The sequence below is a fragment of the Toxotes jaculatrix genome, chromosome 1, assembly GCF_017976425.1.
Source record: "Toxotes jaculatrix isolate fToxJac2 chromosome 1, fToxJac2.pri, whole genome shotgun sequence".
NCBI lineage: Eukaryota > Metazoa > Chordata > Actinopteri > Toxotidae > Toxotes > Toxotes jaculatrix.
This window is the reverse complement of record NC_054394.1, coordinates 12,282,525-12,302,778: the sequence shown is the minus strand read 5'-3', so window position 1 is coordinate 12,302,778 and position 20,254 is coordinate 12,282,525. Positions and strand designations below refer to the sequence as shown.

The following is a 20,254-nucleotide window of genomic DNA, read 5'->3' as shown; positions in this document are numbered from 1 at the left end:
ATTGACTCTCTGCCAGACAGTTCCTGGCTTTTCATCAGTAGCTTTCAGCACCAGAGGATAAGAGCAAACTTGGCGTATAAAAAATAAAAACTCCATTAAATTGGAGCTCACCTTGTCAAGTCTTCATTTGCACTAGCTCACACATTCCCCAGTTCTGCTAGTCCATGCTTTACTCTGCATTTTTATTCCTTTTGACCGTAAAACACTCAAATCGCCCCACTTCTTGGCCTTGGATCTGTGTTCCCCTTGATCAGTTTGACATCTTATCTGCTCACCTTTGTCGTTTCTGTCATCTTCGGGCGTAACCCAGTGGAGCAGAAACATCTTAAAAATAACCCTGGAAAAAAATTCAGCCCCATACTCCCTAACCCGTAACCCCTGGAGGCCCCAGAGAGTTTACAGGCCTTCCAGGACTTTTTACACAACTCACCTCTTTGCCCTCACGTCACAGACCATCACGTTCTGTCCGTCTGCTCCCCGACTGCAGCTCCTGAAGAAACGTTTGCTCTTGCCATGCAAGGGAAAAGGAAGAGAAGTCTGTGCTGTGCGTGTCAGCTCAGAGAGCAGCTGGAGTATGGAGAGGTTTAGCGAATGTAGGGGGAGGTTGAGAGTTGTTGACAGGCAGATAAAGACATGATTAAAACATCACATTTTAATTACTTACTTTATTTTAATTTTTTTTATACTGGTTAGACAGATGAATACCCGTCCAGGCAGATCAGTGTGACAGCAAAATTAGAGTTTCATGCTGTGAGGCCTCTGAATTTGAATTTTTCTGTCTTGAATTGTTAATCTGTCCTGTTCTCTAAATGCCTTTGATTCCAGTAATGCCTTCAGCAGGCAGAGGAATATGAAAAGAAGATTCATGTGGGCCGACTCGTTCGCACATGTTTCGTTTGCTTCGTGAGCTCAAGTTTCCTTTTGGTTGATCGTCTATTTTCATTTATTCATTCTACCTTTATTTATATTATTATATGGTCTAATGAGAGAGAAGTGTTTTGCACAAGTGCCATGTATATACCAGGCAAGGAAAGCATTTGCACACTGCAAATATAAGCCAAGACGAGATTAAAGAGATATTAAAACATACAACGGGTCATATAAGATAAGACCCACCCTCTTGACATTTGGCAACCAATCACTGAGACCAGTGACAACATGTGACTTTCAGATAATATCTGTTTTTGTCAGTGAATAATGAGCCACAGAAGCTGTTGTGTCTTCGGTTATTATTTCAGATGTTCTAATTCAGAGGTCTTCAACAAGGGATCCATGGAGGTACACGACTGCTGGTCGTGAAATTTTTGGTTGATTAGACAATTTTTTTATCTAATTTTTTAATTTATTTATTTTTTTAATTTAAATGTCTTTAAAAACACGTTAACATGAACTGAACATATTAGTGGGGGGTGGTAATGGGTAAGGGGTTCCTGCTCCATCTCTCCATCAGTTTCAGGGTCCTTGGCGTGAAAAACGTTGAATGCCCGTGTTCTAATTGTTAGAGATCCTTTAGAGTATGATGCTTTCAGTTAGAGAGGGAACTTCAAGGATTGCAAAGTACCTTTTGTTGTTAATGGTATTATGTTTAATTGCAGTGTTTTTGTCAGGTTCCCAAGGCTGAAACAAAGTGTGTGTGTGTGTGTGTGTTTTTTTTATTTTTCCAGGAAAAAATGAAGAGTAAGAACAAGCTGGTGCCGCGGCTCCTGGGCATCACCAAAGAGTCTGTGATGAGAGTGGATGAAAAGACCAAAGACGTGGTGCAGGAGTGGCCACTTACCACTGTCAAGAGGTGGGCAGCGTCGCCCAAGAGCTTCACCTTGGTAAGACACACACTCTACATCCAAGGCAAAAGATTTATTGAGCAAACCTGTAACAGCTGCCTGGACACTGATCGCACCAGTTCTGAATATTTTTTTGAAAAGAATTCCCTATTTATTATTTCCTTTTTGGTACTGTGAGCCCACACTGAGTCCAATATCACCAGTAGTAAATAAGTACGACAGCCTCACACTAAACCCAGCTGTTCCTGCAGTGACCATAAAACAATCACTGCAGTGCTCTGTCTGCCTGTTCTCGCTTTCCCTCATGCACTTCAGTTACTGAAAAGACTCTTTTGTCTTCCCTGTCAATAACCCACCTTTGTGTCAGCACCCAGTCAATAAACAGCGGATTTACAATGGATTTAATCTTGCAGATCTGGTAGACTCACTGTCTCTATTAAATTAACACGGCCTCTGGTTCTTGCTGTTAATTTAGCAGAGTGCTTCCTCAGGATTTAAAGTTTGATTTGTCGTTCACATGTTGGAGCAGTTGTATATTTCCCCCCTAGCAGCAGTTTTTGAGCAGTGTTGAAGGTGGCAGGGCAGATTGATTAATATCTCAAATGTGCCAGAGTGAAGAGCACGGACTGCTTCATGTCTCATTTTTTTCTTGTATACAGAATATACTGTACATGTACATCGCTGCAAAACTTTACCAGGATATGCTGAAACTGTTCTGTTTCTGAGATGGTTTCTTGGGTTAATCTGACTGTATGTGCATTACAGCAGTTTGATGTCACCCAGCACAGTGTGTAGGATTCATCTGAAACTTGCCGGCTCGATGGATTCACATTAATCCTCACAGTAAATCCTCAGCCTGTGTACAGCACAAGCACTGCAGTGGCTGCTGTCCTTACAGGCCAGTATGAAATTCATGTTTAAGATGGGATGTGTGGGTGTGTTTGTCTGTGTATGTGTAGGACTTTGGGGAGTACCAGGAGAGCTACTACTCGGTGCAGACCACTGAAGGGGAGCAGATCTCCCAGCTCATTGCCGGTTACATCGACATCATCCTCAAAAAGGTGAGACGCTTTTCTCTGGAGACACAGATGAATTGTAATGAATCGTTATCCTCCTGTGGCAGATAAAGTCTCAGATCTGTTGATGCTTGATGTGCTCAGGCTACGTGTCAAACAGCTGCAGTGAAATAAAAAAGAAGCACAAGACAGCTGGGCTCACGCAGCACAGGCACTGTACGCTGTAAGACCTCATCGTGCAGTTTGGAGCGATCAGCTGACCTTTTATCTTTGACTCAGTTAGCATTAGAACGTGTTAAATCATGAGTTCAAGTGGCCTAAAATTAGTCGAATTAGTGTAAGCTTATTAGCATTCAATGCTTCGCTACGTGCAACATTTTTGAGTCTCACTTCGGTATTTCTTAGGTTAAGAAAGCTAATGAAAAACTTTTATTCCTAAGCCCAGTGCCTTAAATAAAATACCAGAGAAATATTACTGCACACCTGAAAGTGTGGCAGGTGTGCCAAAGGGCAATACAACTTGAAAAAAAGTGAAAACCCACAGACAGTCTTGCTCACTGCTGATTTGGTTCATATTTATTTCATTTGGCGATTCAGTCTTAACAACTTTCATCTGGTTTGTTTTTAACCTAAAAATAGGACCAAAAATGTGTCAATGTAAGACCAATTTCTCTGGTTCCCTGGTTCCAGGTTTTTTCTTTTTCTTTTTTTTTTTTTGGGAGACTGACACCACTAAATCTGACGTTTGGCAAAGAGGTAGCCTCAGGGAAGCCTCTTTAAAATCACTCTTGGCTCCTTGGAAAAACAGTCATTTGCTGTGCTTTTCTCTCTCCTGCAGAAACAAAGCAAAGACCGTTTTGGTTTAGAAGGTGATGAAGAGTCAACCATGCTCGAGGAATCCGTATCCCCAAAGAAGTATGTAAATTAGTTTAACTAATAAAAGCCTTGTTACTCCTTTATCCATGCTCACTGTTGTAGGCAGGTCTCATCATTCTACTGGCGACTTTAAAAACGTTGTAGAAAAAATATGTTTACACGGGTAAAGCTTTGCAAAAGCGTGTATGTGTGGAAATAAAAATATTGGACGTGGACAAACATATGATCCCTGCCATGCTTTATTGTGTTATAGTCCAGTATAAACTGCTACTGTCTGATGATGGTTTCTACATGAGAACGGTAACAGCACAACTTATTGCATATTATTTTCACAAAACACAATATCAGACTGGGTCCTTTTTCAATTTCCTTCTCACCGCTGCCCTCGACCACAGCTCACACATCCATCTTCCAGGACCTCATTTCATCACATGAGCTTCCTTAGCTGGACTTTATCCTGAGAGATAATCATTATGCGAGGAAATTTTGCTGCACTGGACAAGCAAAGGCTCTATCAGAACATTTCCTGTGTATTAGCACATTTATCCACAGTGGAGTCTCAGTGCGTAACTGAAGCCCTTTTTCCTGCCTAGCCTCAATTGATATTGCTTTCCTGCTTTCAACCGAGAGAGTATTTGTTGAAATTGTTATTGTATTTTTTTTTCTTTTGCTTTTATCTGGCCTTGCGCGCAGGGCCGAAGGCAAAAGTCTTTAATACTGCAAACACACAGCAAGCCAAACTCTGGAAGGCCTTATCTGAGGAAAAACAAAACAAAGCTTTGTCTTGCAGAAGTACACAGTGGGAAGACTCAGCAATGTCGGTCTGCTTTGTGTTAGCAGCCCACTGTCGCAAATGCACACAACCACTCTGCCTAGTGTTAAATCTCCGCCGTAAACACACTCACACACACAGCCAACAACCAGAAACGCTCACGCTCTCTTGTCTTTTTTCCCTCTTTATGTTCTTCATGTCTTTTGCTCTTGCTCCATTATTAAGCCATTCAGCCAATGTGTGTTTGCGCATGTGTTTGTCATGTCCGTACACTGAAGTAGTCACTTTTTCTCTTTTTAGATATTTTTTTTGTTTGTTATAACTTATCATAACAGGATTTTGTTTAACAGACATGGTGACTGTCCCTAAACATTCATAAATACGCTATTAACTGTATACCTGTTGGCGTACCTGCAGGTCCACCATCCTTCAGCAGCAGTTTAACCGCGTGGGCCGGGTGGAGCACGGCTCAGTGGCGCTGCCAGGGGTGATCCGCTCCGGCTCCATTGGCACAGAGTCGCTCAGCATGGGTACCATGCCATCTGCTCAACAGCAGATCACCATGGGTCAGATGCACCGTGGGCACATGCCACCACTGGTAAGATGAGTACAGCACAAAGGCTCCATAGTATCTTTATTCTCCATTCATTGATAAATTCCTGTTAAAGTTATTGTTTGTTTTATGTGGTACCACTTGTTTTCCCTCTTTCTTGTGACTGCCTCCTACAAATGCCAAAAGCGGCGCCATGGGGGGAGACATTTAAATTCCCTTTGCTAAGTTTCTTTAAAAAAATCACTTCTCGGTATGATGCCTAACATTCTGTAAGACACTCAGTCTGCTTATTTTCCTGTGTGTGTAGAGCTCAGCACAGCAGGCTCTGATGGGAACCATCAACACCAGTATGCAAGCTGTGCAGAAAGCACAGATTGACCTGGGAGAAGTCGACAACCTGCCACCACTGGGACAGGACATGGTACTTTACACTTGTACATGTACACTTAATATAAAACTGTCACACACTCATGCTGTGTTCACTTCTTATGGTAAAATGTCACCTTAAATTCATGCATCCATTCATGTTTACAGCCATTAAATAATGAAGTGATAGCTATGTTTTAACTACATTCATGCAGTGTGATAACCTGGGATGTTTTTCACTTCTGTGTTGTATACTTAGGCATCTAAGGTGTGGATCCAGAACAAGATGGACGAATCCAAACATGAGATCCACTCCCAGGTTGATGCCATCACTGCGGGAACAGCCTCTGTGGTCAACCTCACTGCTGGTCAGTGGCATTGGCATGACTCAGCAGGATCTATTCTTTGAAGCATGAATCAGCAACGATTAGATTTATTGCAAAATAAAATAATTTGTCTTAGGCATCATGGTAGAGCAAGGCTACATTATACATTGCTGCATGCTGGCATTTATTGGAAATGAATGAAGGTATTTTAGGAATCCTCGATGAAGCCAGTGAAAGTGTTAAAACTTGTGCCCACAACTTTACGAGTGAATTTTAGGGGTGCTGCTTTGCGCAGAGTTAAAATTATCTGGCCAATTAGTGACTTTAAAGCTGAACCTTTCCATCAATCTGGTGCTCATTAACATCACTTTAGAACCTATATAAAGTCTAAGAGTTTCCTCATATCCTACTGTGTTTCGGTGAATATGGACTGGTGAAGGTGTCTGTTGATTCTGTGCCATTTGGAACCACCCCAAGTTAAAATCTGAGTATTAGATTGATAACAGATTGACCCTAATTTCTTTTTCTCCATGCCTTAATGCATTTATGTGTTTATACATAGTCTCTAATCTTGGTTAAATGCAAATATTTTTCATTCTGAATGGTCAGTTCATTTGCTTGAGGCGATGAATCTTAAGAGGAGTCACTGGAGAGCAGTGTTTGGGTTTGGATCAGCTTCGTCTTTTCTCTAAGACTCAACTTCTCTCCTATTCTGTCCTTTTCCCCCCCATAGGCGATCCCACTGACACAGACTACACAGCAGTGGGCTGTGCCATCACCACCATCTCCTCCAACTTGACTGAAATGTCAAAGGGTGTGAAGCTGCTGGCTGCACTGATGGAGGATGACGTGGGAGGAGGTAACGACCTGATGAAGGCTGCCAGGACGCTGGCTGGGGCCGTGTCTGACCTGCTAAAGGCCGTGGAGCCAGCCTCTGGAGAGGTGAGCAAAAGAACCTTAAACTGTGAGATAATGAGGCCAAATTCAACCCCCTGTTGAATTGTCAGTCTTTCTTTTTAGCGGATACTTTCTTAAATTTCTCTTAAATTTGCTCCTAAAAATGGCAAATTGAAATTTTCTTTCCTTCCTCTCCCTCTGTCTATCTATATGCCCAACATGGTATAAAGGACATAATGGGAGATGTTAGTTTAGAAACTGAAATGTGAAAAAACAAAACAATAATTGCTAAAGTCTAGTCTGACGCTGGATTTCATCCAGTGCAGCAAGCAAAACTTTTTCACCATTTGTGTTACTTGAAAATTGCCAGATTGAGGTCGTCCACACAGTGTTTTGTTCCGTCCAAACTGACAGCCTAAAAGGTAATTAAATTTGCCACAGAGCGGCTCTGCCATGAGACAATGTGTCGTGCTTTAATAATACATCATCTCTCCTGGTCTTCCAAATTACACCTAATTATATCTACATCCTGTGCCGCTGGCCGGCTTCGGCTAACTGAATTGTTCTGGTCAGTCTGAATAAAGACCTCAGGCTGAGTCTGAGCTGATTGGTAGACGTGCTCTGTCTTTATGGAAACAGACCTGCTGTAGCTTCAGAGTACTGCAAAAGGATACTTGGTGAATCATTCACTCATGTGATCATGTGCTGTGCATCTTCTTCGGTTGTTCTTCGTAATGTTCTAACCAAGGTATATTAGGAGTTTGTTTTTGTTTTGTTGTGGAAGAATCATTGAGAAGTTAATGTAGTGTACAGTGTTGGGCTGGTAATCTGCATAATGCACAGGTTTATCTGGCTTTGGGACAACTCTGAGCTTTATACACTTGTGAATTATGCATGCAGGTTTTTGGAAAGATAACACGTGGCCTGTAGGTTAGTTAGAAAAAGAGACGGAGGCTGTTTTTTTTTTTTTTAGGCTACAGTGTTTTGGTGTAGCTATTCAATGAACCACTTTGCGTGGAAATAACTGACAAGTCAAGCAGTATGCATTATGATTTTATTACAGTGAAAACTGTATGTCAGCTGCAGTTTGGCTGATGAGTAGGTTTACTTAAAAAGCCTCCAGATAGAGCTTAGAAACACAAACCCTTCATCACGGTTACGAGTGTTATATGACAAACTAATTCTCATAAACTACTGCCGTATCTCAAGATACAGGATGATGTGGTTTCCAACCAGGCGTCTAAATGTACTTTCATATTCTGATGGTTTTCTGTGCGTGCGTGTGTGTGTGTGCGCGTCTGCAGCCCAGACAGACTGTGCTGACAGCGGCAGGCAGCATCGGCCAGGCCAGTGGAGACCTCCTGCGCCAGATTGGAGAGAGTGAGACAGACGAGAGGTTCCAGGTAACGCTGCACCCAGTCCATTTATCATTATAACTGCATTCAGAGAAAACTCAGCGCTCAGGAACTGACACTCAGTTAATCAAAAACACATTGTAACCAGAGGAGTGTGGAGGGAATATATTCAACATTTAAAAAAATATATATTTCAACTAAATGTTGTTGTTTGATTTGAAGCTTTTAAGCTTGTGTTTTACTTGTAAGCCGTACTTGGCTGAGTCACTATTGTTACTGTAATTCAATGTTAGTCAAGGTTGTACAGAGATGAGATCAACACATTTCTTCCACTTGCCTGTCACCACATAATCCTATGGCACAGAGCTGTATTGAGCAATAATTTTACCTTTATCTGCATTTTCCAAATGCCGCAGTTTTTTTGAGAATCTAACAAAAATGTTAAAGGACAGACCTTGCAGGTTTTTAAGTTCCCGATGATGTTCACATGTTCTTCCTTCTTTGCCACTTGTTGTGCAGGACATCCTGATGAATCTGGCCAAAGCGGTGGCCAACGCTGCGGCGATGTTGGTGTTGAAGGCCAAGAACGTGGCCCAGGTTGCAGAGGACACAGTGCTTCAGAACCGGGTCATTGCCGCCGCCACACAGTGCGCCCTGTCCACTTCCCAGCTGGTGGCTTGTGCTAAGGTACAGCAGTGTGTCTGCAGGACGTTTAAATGATATGAATAAACCTGCCAAAAAACCCAAAGCATGAAATGTGAGACTTAATTTATATAAATGGCTCACATCATGTCAGTATTTGTATAATATGCATTCAATTCCCAAAAAGGTAATTCAGTGGATGTTAGGCAAATACTTGTAAACGACACTAGAGTGGTGTAAGGTTTTTCGGTTTATTAAATTATACTTGCCGTGGTCTAAGCATATCACTTGCGAAGCTATTGTTAAAAATATCTGGTTGAGTGCGTGACAATAATTTCCCATTTGTTTCATCATTTCTCATAAATAGAGAGGTAAATAGAGATTTATATCCTCAAATATTTGAAAAGCCTTTTATTTATCAGCAGTAAAGAAAATCATTTTGGAGAATGAATATATCAGGGTGCACCAAGGCACCGTTAAACACTCCATACTGTTAAATTCTCATCATATTTGAGCTCCCTTAATTGTACAACCTACGTGCCTCCAATTAGTTTAAATGCTCTCCTGGCTTCCAATGTGAATAGTTGCATTTGCTAACTAACTAACAAACTTTACTGCTCACCTCTCTGCATGGCAGTGTGATGAGACTCATCTGCCAAAATCCTTCTCAAATCCTCTTTCTTTCTCTCATCTTTGTGTTTCTTCTGTTCTCTGTGAAATGTTATTTAATGACGAAAACACTGTTATAGCAGTGGGTTTATTCCCAAGTGAATGCTGTTTGCTGTTTATTTATCTAGTCCCATCAGCTGAGTTGAATGCAGATTTCTTTGGGCGTAATTTATTTTCCTCTGAATTTCACTTTCTTTTGCTAAACGTCTGAAAACCCTTTAAAATGGAGACATAACAATCCTGTTTGTATGTCTTTCTTTATCACACTGGAGATAAATCTCTCTCCCTTCCATATTGTTGTAGGTGGTGAGTCCCACCATCAGTTCCCCAGTTTGCCAGGAGCAGTTAATCGAAGCAGGGAAGCTGGTGGATCGTTCAGTGGAAAGCTGCGTCCAGGCGTGCCTCTCAGCCACAGAAGATGGCGAGCTCCTTAAACAGGTCAGCCTCATTACTGTGTGAACAAACAGTGCACTTAACTCTATTTTTCCATGTATGATTCCCCCCCCCTTTGTTTCAGAAAATAAGTTCGACCCAGTAAACACTAATTAGGAACAAATGAGTTTACTGGTTTGTTTCCTAGAATACTGATTCTCAGACGTTCTTCATTTAAACCACAGCAGCTGCTTTTTTTTGTTTAGGGCATTCAGTTTGTGTACTAACACCCAGCTTGAGAAGCAATGAAGATAATGAGTCCAGTGTGACTCTCCCCAGTTGGGTGGAATAAGAAGTAGGGAATAATGCAGCTTAAGAAGCGCAGCACTAATGTTGATGATGTGCATCTCATGTATTGAAGGTGAGCGCAGCAGCCAGCGTGGTGAGTCAGGCTCTGGGAGATCTTCTACAACACGTTCGTCAGTACACCTCGAGGGGAGAACCTATTGGGCGCTACGACCAGGCGACAGACACCATTATGACGGTCACTGAGAGTATTTTCAGCTCAATGGGAGACGCAGGTGAGTCCACAAGAGGGATATGGCTTGGTGAAGAAAAGCTGAAGGAAAAAACTCAGTTTTGCATCCACATCCAGCCACTGTGGAGGAAATATGGCAAATGCTATGAACTACAGGAAAAAAATATGCTGAAAGTGCACTATGCACGCGTGTACGGGACTGAGGTTAAGGAACAGGTTAATTAATTGCCATTTAAGTGAGAATTACTTTTAATTTGAAAAGCACTTGTGGTTTAAGCAGTCATTAGTGGGGAAAGCACAGCCTGCAGGCCACTGCTTCCAGTGAGGTTTTAGTTTTCATCAGCCATGCTAGCTGTGTGAGTCTAGGGATGGTAAGGTCAGTCAGTCTGTCAGTCCACCACTTTGAATGAAAGATCTTGATAACCGTTGGATGGATTATCATGGAATTTTGTGCAGACGTTCATGGTCTCCAGAGGATTAATCCTACTGACTTTGGTGATCCCCTGAATTTTCCTGTAGCACCACACTCTGGATATGACATTGACATTTTTGGTTTACTGTGAAATGTCTTGACAACTGTTGGATAGAATTTGATTTATTCATTAAATCATACTTTCATGTTCCTCTTAGGATTAATTGAAAAAACTCTGCAAGCAACTTTTAGCTGGTAATTTTGTTTATGGCCAAACACCTAGAAACTAATGACATTCCCGTCAGCCTGAGCTGTAGGTTTAGTGCTAAGTAGCAAATGTTAGCTTGCTAACAAGTTATCCTGAGATGGTTAACGCAGTAAATATTATGACTGGCCATCATCAGGATGCCGACATGTTTGTAAGCAAAGCTCAGTGACTGCTTGCTTGCTTGCTATTCTGAGACCTACCTGGCATTACTGTTTTTTTTTTTTTAAATCTGAAATCTGCCAGACGAGATGGTCGTTTTAATCTGCCTGGTGTACCATCCCAAAAAAACAGCCATCAATGTCTCGAAACTCAGTACAACCCATCATGGAGTTTTCTCTCCAGTCATGATGTGGAACTCAACCTGAAATTTGGCCAGATTTGACCTGCCTCAGCCAAAGGCCTTAAAAATTGATGAGAAATTGGCTGTACAGAAAAGATATGTAATCACTCCATGAAAACCAACTTGCCATATCTCTGAAGTTTATGCTTTCTGAGGCTTACTGTGTACTGTGAATCTGTACTTGCCCTATCCCATCTTCTCCTCAGAGAGACTGGCATGTTGGTGGGTTTGAACGGACTGCTGTCAGCCATGCGGGAGAGAAAAGCTGACAGCGATTTTAACAAGTCTGACAGCAGAGAGAGAGAGACAGATAGATCGACAGAGATGCACAGCGAACATCCAGGCGGTCAGCTCAGATGGATTGATTGGTTTGATAGACAAGTAGAACGGCTGTTTTCTTTCAGCCTTTGAACTGGTGTCAGATATGTCAAGCCTGTGTCACACCTGGCATTCAGATACAGAATGAAATGTGAAGAGTTTGGGGGGAAAAAAAGAGTCAATGCTTCAGCGATGGAGTGTTGGCAGGTCAGCTGATGCATACACATGAATTATAGAGGCTTACCGCCAATTGCTTTTGTTGTGTGTCCAGGTCTGCTTTGACAGAGAGAACATAGACACCAGTCGCTGTCTTATCTTTCTTGTCTTCCCTCATTAGTCTGATTCTGAGAATATTTTCAGAGGGAGTCAGAAGCACCAGGGCTGGTGAAATACTTACATCCAATTCTTTCTTCACATGTCACCTTCAGGTGTTAAAACAATATGCAGATCTGATCAGGATGCAATGCAACTGTGAGAAATTCAACCACACTGAGCTCAGTGAAGGATGTTTCTTACTTTATCGTCTTGTTTTCTCCCATCATGAGTTATTTTCTTTTATAATGCTGACATTCAAACCCTGTAACTTTCTGCTCAAAAGCTCACTGTTGTTTACGACTCCAGTCACAACACCAGTCAATTACTACTATTACACAGTTTAATAAGTAAACTTTCTCTTACTGATAAAAAAAACCTGAAGTGGTATCAAATTAAAACTCATTGCAGTCTTGTTGAAATATTGATATGGTCCACATAGGTTCGTATCATTATTCCCAACTTTCACACAAGAAAATCATCACGCATACTGTTTCTTCTCTCAGGAGAGATGGTCCGTCAGGCTCGAGTCCTGGCTCAGGCCACCTCGGACCTGGTGAACGCCATGAGGTCTGATGCCGAGGCCGAGGTGGATGTTGACAATTCTAAGAAGTTACTCGCAGCTGCTAAACTGTTAGCCGACGCCACTGCCAGGATGGTAGAGGCAGCAAAGGTAAGCAGCACATGAGACATTAAACATCTTGTGTTTTATTTTCTTAATTAATTTTTATCCTATATTAATTTATATCACAGCTTTTGTCACAAAAATGCAGTAAAATAAAGCTGTAAAACAAGCTTTAGTCAATATATAATAATAATCCACACCATTGAATCTCAACCCAAAATAATCTTTTGCTTTTGTTTTGGTTTTAATCACAGTTGTGACATTTCTTAAAACCAGATTAAGAGTTACCAGGTTTGCTTTTCTAGTACATATAAGGTGACCTTTTCAATGACAGCAGGGGGTAAAGAAGCCAGACAACCCAAGAGTGGTGGATGTGTTTGTGTGTGTGTGTGTGTTTATGTGTCCAAAAAAGAAGAAAAAGATCAAAGATGGCAGTTTGGAAAGTGATTCTGTTGGTAGGGAGTTGACCTTTAAAACTTACTTCAGTAGGAATTTAGCTCATAGACAGATTTGTAATCTGAAAACACCTGAATTCAAAGATGTATTTTGGTCCACAGACACTGAATTAGTCATTGGGTTTGTGGAATTTTTGTTTGAGTTATTCCTTTGAAATTAGTTTTGTCTGAATTTATAGATCTTGGTGAATTAGAAAATGTGTTCTCAGTTAAAACACTGAGTGTTTGACCATTAGGATGATTTAATTATTTATTCTCTCTGTAGCAGCTGCAGAATTTGTCTGTAACACCCTTTTCAAACCACAACAAAGACCTGGAATGAGCTACACTTGTTTTTGGTTGTGAATAGATCAGCACATGCTAGGGTTTGGCAACCTTGCTCTCAACCTGGGTTTAATGAAACTCTGATGTTGTTTGGGTTCTGTTTTCTTTGTGTAATTGTCTTAGAGTTATTATAAGGATTGGCTCAAACCTCTATGAGATATTGAAGGCATCTTAGCCACAATTTTATTTTCTCTTTAATCTCATATATACAGTAATAAAGTTATACTGTGTTAAGTTGACTAAGTGAAAGAAATGCTGCTCTGCTGACAGTATTTGCCATATTGAATGTCCAGAGGAAACATGGCAGTGATCAGTTTTAATGAACTGAAACTCAACAATCCTGTTTAGTTCCTTTCAGTTTAATAATAATGTGTTTGGAAGTGCAGTAAACAGGAATTACCATATGAGGACGTCTGAGTACAGAATGAATGAATGGTCAAATAAATACAACTTTATTGTAATGTAGGGTTGAACTTTGAAGGATTATGGTCCATATAGTGTTAAGACTTACCATTCATTTCATCTTGCACCTCAGCGTTTCAGTGTAACGTGATTAACAGTAAGAGGACATCAAACTCTGTCTTTCTTCCCAGACTGCTGGAGGGCAGGCTTGGCTTTGCCACCCATCATCCCGTCTTCCTCTATCCAAACTATTTATCTGCTGTCTCTCTCTACATCAGTCTCATTATCTGCCGACAGAATCACACACTGATATTAATAACTCTCCACTTCCACTGTGAAAATTAAATGACGCCCTCCAGCTGGTTAGTCGGAGTTTGATGCCAGACTTAGCACCGTCACAGCTGTATGTTTATCTGTGTCAATGGACGCTGAGACCTCAACCAGCCGTTGCCTTGGTAACTGATTAATTGAGCCTATGCAATTCAGTTTTTGGACAGTATTCTTTATGGCTTCATGTTTTTTTTGTTTTTTTTTTAAACGCAGCTGTCAGGTAATGATTTACTTCAACAAGACACTTATTATACATGTAATCTATCACTGTAAAGCAGACCTGGGTTTTTGAAGGCCAGTTCCTGTGAATTCTTGCATGTGATATCTTGTTACACCCTCTGGAAATCAGCTCTTTTTAATAATTATGCAAATTGCCTTTTCTATTTAAATGGTGTCAGCAGTTGCCAACAGGCAGATGACAGCTGAAAACTCCACTGACTTGAAACCGGTCACTAACAACACTTCACTGTAATTAAAGCTGCAGTTAGTCAAATGTTTTGAAAGGCAACGAAATATTTTCCAAACTCTGCGATTACTTAACAACAAAATGACTTTTTTTGTTGTGTCTTCGTTTGTGTGTGCCTTGATGATAGTGATATCTGTGTTTGTGCGACTTCTACCCATAGCAGCTGTGGGGGTTAAACATTACCTTAATGGCATGAATTTTTAGTAGCACACCCACCCACTTCTTTGTGTAGCTGCAGGTGAAGCTACCGAGTTCCCAGTTAATTAACTTAATGGCAGCGGGCTTAGGTGTCTCTCCAACAGCGGGAGACATGGAGGCTCTAAGTGGAATTGGTCTCCACAGATCCCAGTTAAGTTGAAATGCTGGATACACAAACAGGAGGATAAAAAAGAGCTGCTTGCTAATATGAATAAACAACATCTCTTGACATTTAGCCATCAACAAAGCAGCAATTGTTTGAGCGAAGAGCAGCTACAGCTGAGTTTGAGTGCAGTGATTAAGTCTGCGTCATTTTCAAAGATCTGTGAACACTGATTGAATATTCAGCAATTACTTGCATGCACTGATGTCAGTTGTGTGGGTGTGTGTGCTGCTTGTTTTCGGTAGGTGTGTGTGTGTGATGTGTTGAGCGATCACACGTTATTCAGCCACCCAGGGATCTTAGTGCTTTTCCAAGAAAGAAGCAGTGCAAGGATTGTAGAAAGTCAGGGAGTGTAGAGCAGCTGTTTGCCCACTCTGCTCACCTGTCGTGCAGTATGTGCTGATCTTTGTGTCCGTACACACGTGTGTGTATGTGTGTTCTCAGGGGGCTGCAGCATACCCAGAGAACGAGGACCAGCAGCAGAGACTGAGGGAGGCTGCAGAGGGTCTGCGCGTGGCCACCAACGCTGCTGCTCAGAATGCCATTAAGAAGAAACTAATCAACAGACTGGAGGTCAGTGATGCTGCCAAACACTATTTCTGTCAAATCCACTTTTACACACTTTGACCCAAGTAAAATTCTTTACCCAGTAAGCAGCAAAAATCAAATACACTGAAAATATTTACAGGAAAACGTGACATTAACACCAAGACCAATCTTAATGTCACCATCTCTTAAGTACCATATTCAGGATAAAATATCACCATCTATAATGCACAAGTGGAGACTTTACATGCCAAGATCAGTGAGGATTGGATGTTGATTTCAGCAGTGTGTCTTTCATCTTAAAATGTCAGGCTTTTTAGACAGATTTAGTTTTGGTATTATTCTTTTACATGCTCCCGAAACATAAAGTCATTTATTAGACTTGTATAAACAAGGTGGGAGACCTTAAACTGAACTTGACAATGTAAGGACAGAACTACTCGAGCTGTATTTTCACTCAAAAGCATTAACCTATACTGTTGTTTAATAATGTATTCAAGTGAACTACATTTTCAGAGATGTTTAGCTCACCATCCTGTGGTTAGAAATTTTTGAAAGGTAAAGAAACACAAACCCATGTAGACTGTAAATTTCAGTCCCACACACCACAAACTCAACGGCAGAATCTTTTCACGTACAGGCTCAAAAAGCAGAGACGTGACTTTGGAAGTATTTGCTGCAAGTGGAGTCTGCCACAGAGACAGACAGAGAGAGATACTGTTTAACCATCTTTTTATGTGTGGATGTTTGTTTGTGTCTTAAAATTCCTCAGAATGCTGCTAAACAAGCTGCGGCTGCAGCCACACAGACCATCGCTGCTTCTCAAAATGCTGCCGCATCCAACAAGAACACTGCTGCTCACCAGCAGCTGGTTCAGAGCTGTAAGGTGAGGATCAGTGCCAACAGTAGGGTGCCATTTTATTGTTTGATGTTTGTTTTTTTTTTGGTTTTTTTGGTGTGGTTTGTTCTATTTTTCTTCCTTTAATGAATCATTGAAACTGTTTACCTATCACTTTTTTCCTTTCATAACCTCATTGGGTACTTTTTTTTTCTGCTGTTTGATGTCACTGTATCTTGTTTATCCCAGCTGCTTGCTTTCTGATTTATAGAACAGTATTGAATCTTATACTGAGGCATTTAGTTAATGTGTCAAGTCTCCATTTTGATTCTATCTAAGCCTGTTTATACACTGTACTTGTGTGTCTAGGCAGTGGCAGACCACATCCCACAGCTCGTCCAGGGAGTACGTGGCAGTCAGGCCAAACCAGAGGACCTCAGTGCACAACTAGCCCTCATCATCGCCAGTCAGAACTTCCTACAGGTGCAACACACACTCACTCAATCACACTAGGGCTCTCATTGTAGCTACAGAATGAATTGTTCAAACTTTGTGCCCACAGTCAAGCTAAGTAACTTCAGTTCTACATTGGGAACTAGGTTGAACAAAGTATAAATAGTGTTTCTATCGTGTGGGGAGCCATTAAAAATAGGCCTGTAACCTCTTTTTGATGGAAGCAGGCAGTTAAGGAAGCCCTGGTATGGTGATATTATGTGTTTAATGCCTCAGTGGTCCTTGTAGTGCTCCACAAATACAAATATTGGTGAAATATCCACCACATAATCTAGCCTTTGTTTCTTGTAGTTGGCCGGGGCGACATTTCCTTGATGCTTTAAGGGAAAATATGTTTTTATTAAACATTTTTAGGCTTTTTTTAAATAGTATTCTCCAATTTTGTCTCCCACTCTACAGCCTGGTAGTAAGATGGTGACCTCGGCCAAGTCATCTGTTCCCACGGTGACGGATCAGGCTGCAGCCATGCAACTGGGTCAGTGTGCCAAGAACCTGGCTACCTGCCTGGCTGAGCTGAGGACGTCTGCACAAAAGGTAGAGCACAGATACAAAGGGTGAACTCACACGTGTGGCAGTGTGTGCACAGAATCACTGCATTTTAGACACAAAAACTACACGCAAAAAACAACGCTAACCCTAATCGAAAAAAGACACAGTACTTCTCTGGATCATGTGTAATAAGCTTAATGGTTAAAATCACGGTATGGACAAAAATAGAGCTATATATTCCACAGCATGACAGAGTGCTGTTGAGTAGAATTCTTGTTTTACTGCTTAGTTCACATTAAGTGCACTGAAGTGTAAACTGCTGTGTAAAAGGGTTTTAAATTGCACAGCAGACTTGTGCGTTTCCCTTAAGCACAGGATTTGCCCCAAATGTATGTGGAAACTGACAACAAAACACATTTTTGCTAAAAGATCAACACAAAACACAAGCCATAACCTTTTTCACTATGTGAACTGTGAGCAGTAGTAAGACTTTTTTTTAATCTTCTAGGCTCATGAAGCTTGTGGCCCCATGGAGATCGACTCTGCACTCACCGCCATCCAGACCCTGAGGAGTGAGCTGCAAGATGCCAAGCTGGCTGCTGTTAACACCCAACTGAAACCACTACCTGGGGAATCAGTAAGAGACAATTTAGACCCATTAGATCGAGTCAACTTTCATTCTTCTGAACTTTACATGGAGAATAGTAGTTCTGCTGGATTCGGTCCAACTATACGAAGGAGGATTCCTGTCTTGTTGGTTTCATGGCCTAATATTTTGATTTTTTTTTTACTTTACTTATATATATATATATATATATATATATATATATATATATATATATATATATATATATATATATATATATATATATATATATATATATATATATATATATACATATGGTTCTTTTTGTGGGTTCTTTTTCCCTTTTCCCTCTGCTTCAGTTGGAGAAGTGTGCTCAGGATCTGGGCAGCACCTCCAAGTCAGTGGGATCCTCCATGGCTCAGCTGCTCACCTGTGCTGCACAAGGAAATGAACACTACACAGGTTGGTACAGCTGATGCACTGCACCAACTTCTGTAAATATACTTATACTTACCTCTGCTGAGGAAAAGCGGTTGTGTTATCACCTCTATCCATCTGCCTGTGTCAGATCTGATTTTTGCACTGTGTCTTTTAACTCCTTGGTCATAAACATACATCTTTCGCTCTGATCATACATGATCTCAACATCCATCATGGGTGTAAATACCAATTTTAATAGAAGATCCTTCATCTTATACTTTTTTTTAGCTAAACGTGTTGTCACTACTTTTTCACCTGGCAGTTACCAGCATCGTTTTTTTTGTTCACAAAGCCTCTTGCTCTTTTTCACATGACACTTAAAACATTTGAACTACTTGGGATAGGACTGAATAATCCAATCCAATTTCCCATGATGTGGCATCAAGAGTCAGATAATATTTTGCTCTGATCTCACATACTTGTTTTAAATGCATTGCTTTGTGTGAGGCATTAGAGCAAAGCAATGTTAATAAATCTATTTGAAATCCCTTCAAACACACTAACCTCTTCTATTTTTGGTCTCTTCAGTAACAGGCATGTGTTCTTTGGAGAGTTCTCATTACCTTTATAGTGTCTTTGGTTAGAAAACAGCGCATGGTTCTTCATAGAACCTGAGGAAAAATGTCCCTCTCAGCTGGAACATGTTTTACTTTGCTTCAGTAATCTTGTTAACTGCAACATAATATGGCTTCATTCTGTTGGTTTTATCCCACCCAACTGATGTGTTGTAAATGAGATGTCATTTCTCATGAGACTCTTATTGTGTTGGTTCCTGCTTGTGAGCCAAACATCCTCTTAAACCAAATTACATTTTGTTCATGTTGCAACACATTTGTCAGGACAGAGGAATTACTTTGTTTTTTTTTTTCACATTAAACAAACCTCCCTCGCAATCGGACTCCAGTCTTCATGATTTGAAAATGAACGCTTGATAGTGGCAGTATCATGTCATAGCTTTATAAAAGGTCAGTGATTTGTTTGAGATGCTTTCATCACTGTTGGTGTCTGTCACATCTGTTCTCTTTGTTGTCTCTGATCCTGTGTATAGGAATAGCAGCCAGGGAGACGGCTCAGGCCTTGAAAACACTGGCCCACGCTGCCCGCGGCGTCGCTGCTTCCACCACAGACCCCAAGGCCGCAGCTGCCATGTTGGACTCGGCTCGTGATGTTATGGAGGGCTCAGCGCTTCTCATTCATGAGGCCAAAGAGGCGCTGATTTCCCCCGGAGACGCTGAGAGCCAGCAGAGGCTGGCACAGGTGAGGTGGTTCAGGATTGCTCGGGGGTGTGGAGTCTCTTCAGCTTGTCTGTTCTTTTTAACACTACGTGTGACTCTTGATGCTGCAGACTGGTTTCGGTCCAACCCTCATCCTTCTGGCAGACTATAGCACCTGTGCCAACAAGCTCAAACCACCAAATGTCACCACAAAGACAGTTCTGCAGAATTATGCAGGTTTTCAAAACAAATATATACTTGCAACTTGTGAGCCTGAGACTTTCGTTTACAAGCACAGATTCGTTTGTTTGGATTCGTTAATTGGAGTGTGATTCTCCAGCTTCTTTAACAGCTACTTGTGTTCTTTAATTTAAAGAAATTTTTAAAAAAATGTGATATTTTTCTCACATAATACACTGTGTTTATGTATTTCATTAATGATTCATTGTTGTAGTTAAATTTATAACTCATCACATCAAACATTACATTTGAACTTGGAGCTCTTGGATGAGTTGGTCAATAAGAATAAAGCAGATTCCAAAGTTAAAGATGATTAACACGGAACATTTAATTGAAATAATTGAATCTTCTCTTTTTTAAATAGAAATAATGAGACTTTAAAGATGGCTGGAAAGCTGGATAGTCAACAGTGCTTCTTTCTTTGCTCAATACATTTTGCTAAATATTTCCATATGGACAAAGTCTGAGCTAGATGTCTACATCTGCTTAGTCATACATGAAAGTGAACACCTGTCAAATATAGCTAGGGACTCCCATAATAAACCTGGTGGCATATTTATAGGCCAAGTACC

The 20,254-nt window shown here is 40.9% G+C and overlaps 1 protein-coding gene across 2 annotated transcripts in view; it reads left to right on the top strand.

Annotated features, from left to right (window-relative positions):
* tln2a (talin 2a) overlaps positions 1 to 20,254 on the top strand; it is an 87,397-nt gene that overhangs the window by 45,029 nt on the left and 22,114 nt on the right. For both annotated transcript variants that reach the window (XM_041033110.1, XM_041033101.1), the window contains exons 11-29: positions 1,665 to 1,820; positions 2,741 to 2,842; positions 3,636 to 3,712; positions 4,863 to 5,043; positions 5,306 to 5,419; positions 5,624 to 5,732; positions 6,424 to 6,632; positions 7,892 to 7,990; positions 8,462 to 8,629; positions 9,557 to 9,691; positions 10,047 to 10,206; positions 12,320 to 12,486; positions 15,221 to 15,349; positions 16,095 to 16,208; positions 16,530 to 16,643; positions 17,073 to 17,207; positions 17,671 to 17,799; positions 18,108 to 18,210; positions 19,277 to 19,485. In XM_041033110.1, the coding sequence (XP_040889044.1) occupies positions 1,665 to 1,820; positions 2,741 to 2,842; positions 3,636 to 3,712; positions 4,863 to 5,043; positions 5,306 to 5,419; positions 5,624 to 5,732; positions 6,424 to 6,632; positions 7,892 to 7,990; positions 8,462 to 8,629; positions 9,557 to 9,691; positions 10,047 to 10,206; positions 12,320 to 12,486; positions 15,221 to 15,349; positions 16,095 to 16,208; positions 16,530 to 16,643; positions 17,073 to 17,207; positions 17,671 to 17,799; positions 18,108 to 18,210; positions 19,277 to 19,485 (2,610 nt within the window). The remainder of the gene's footprint in view (positions 1 to 1,664; positions 1,821 to 2,740; positions 2,843 to 3,635; positions 3,713 to 4,862; positions 5,044 to 5,305; positions 5,420 to 5,623; positions 5,733 to 6,423; positions 6,633 to 7,891; positions 7,991 to 8,461; positions 8,630 to 9,556; positions 9,692 to 10,046; positions 10,207 to 12,319; positions 12,487 to 15,220; positions 15,350 to 16,094; positions 16,209 to 16,529; positions 16,644 to 17,072; positions 17,208 to 17,670; positions 17,800 to 18,107; positions 18,211 to 19,276; positions 19,486 to 20,254) is intronic.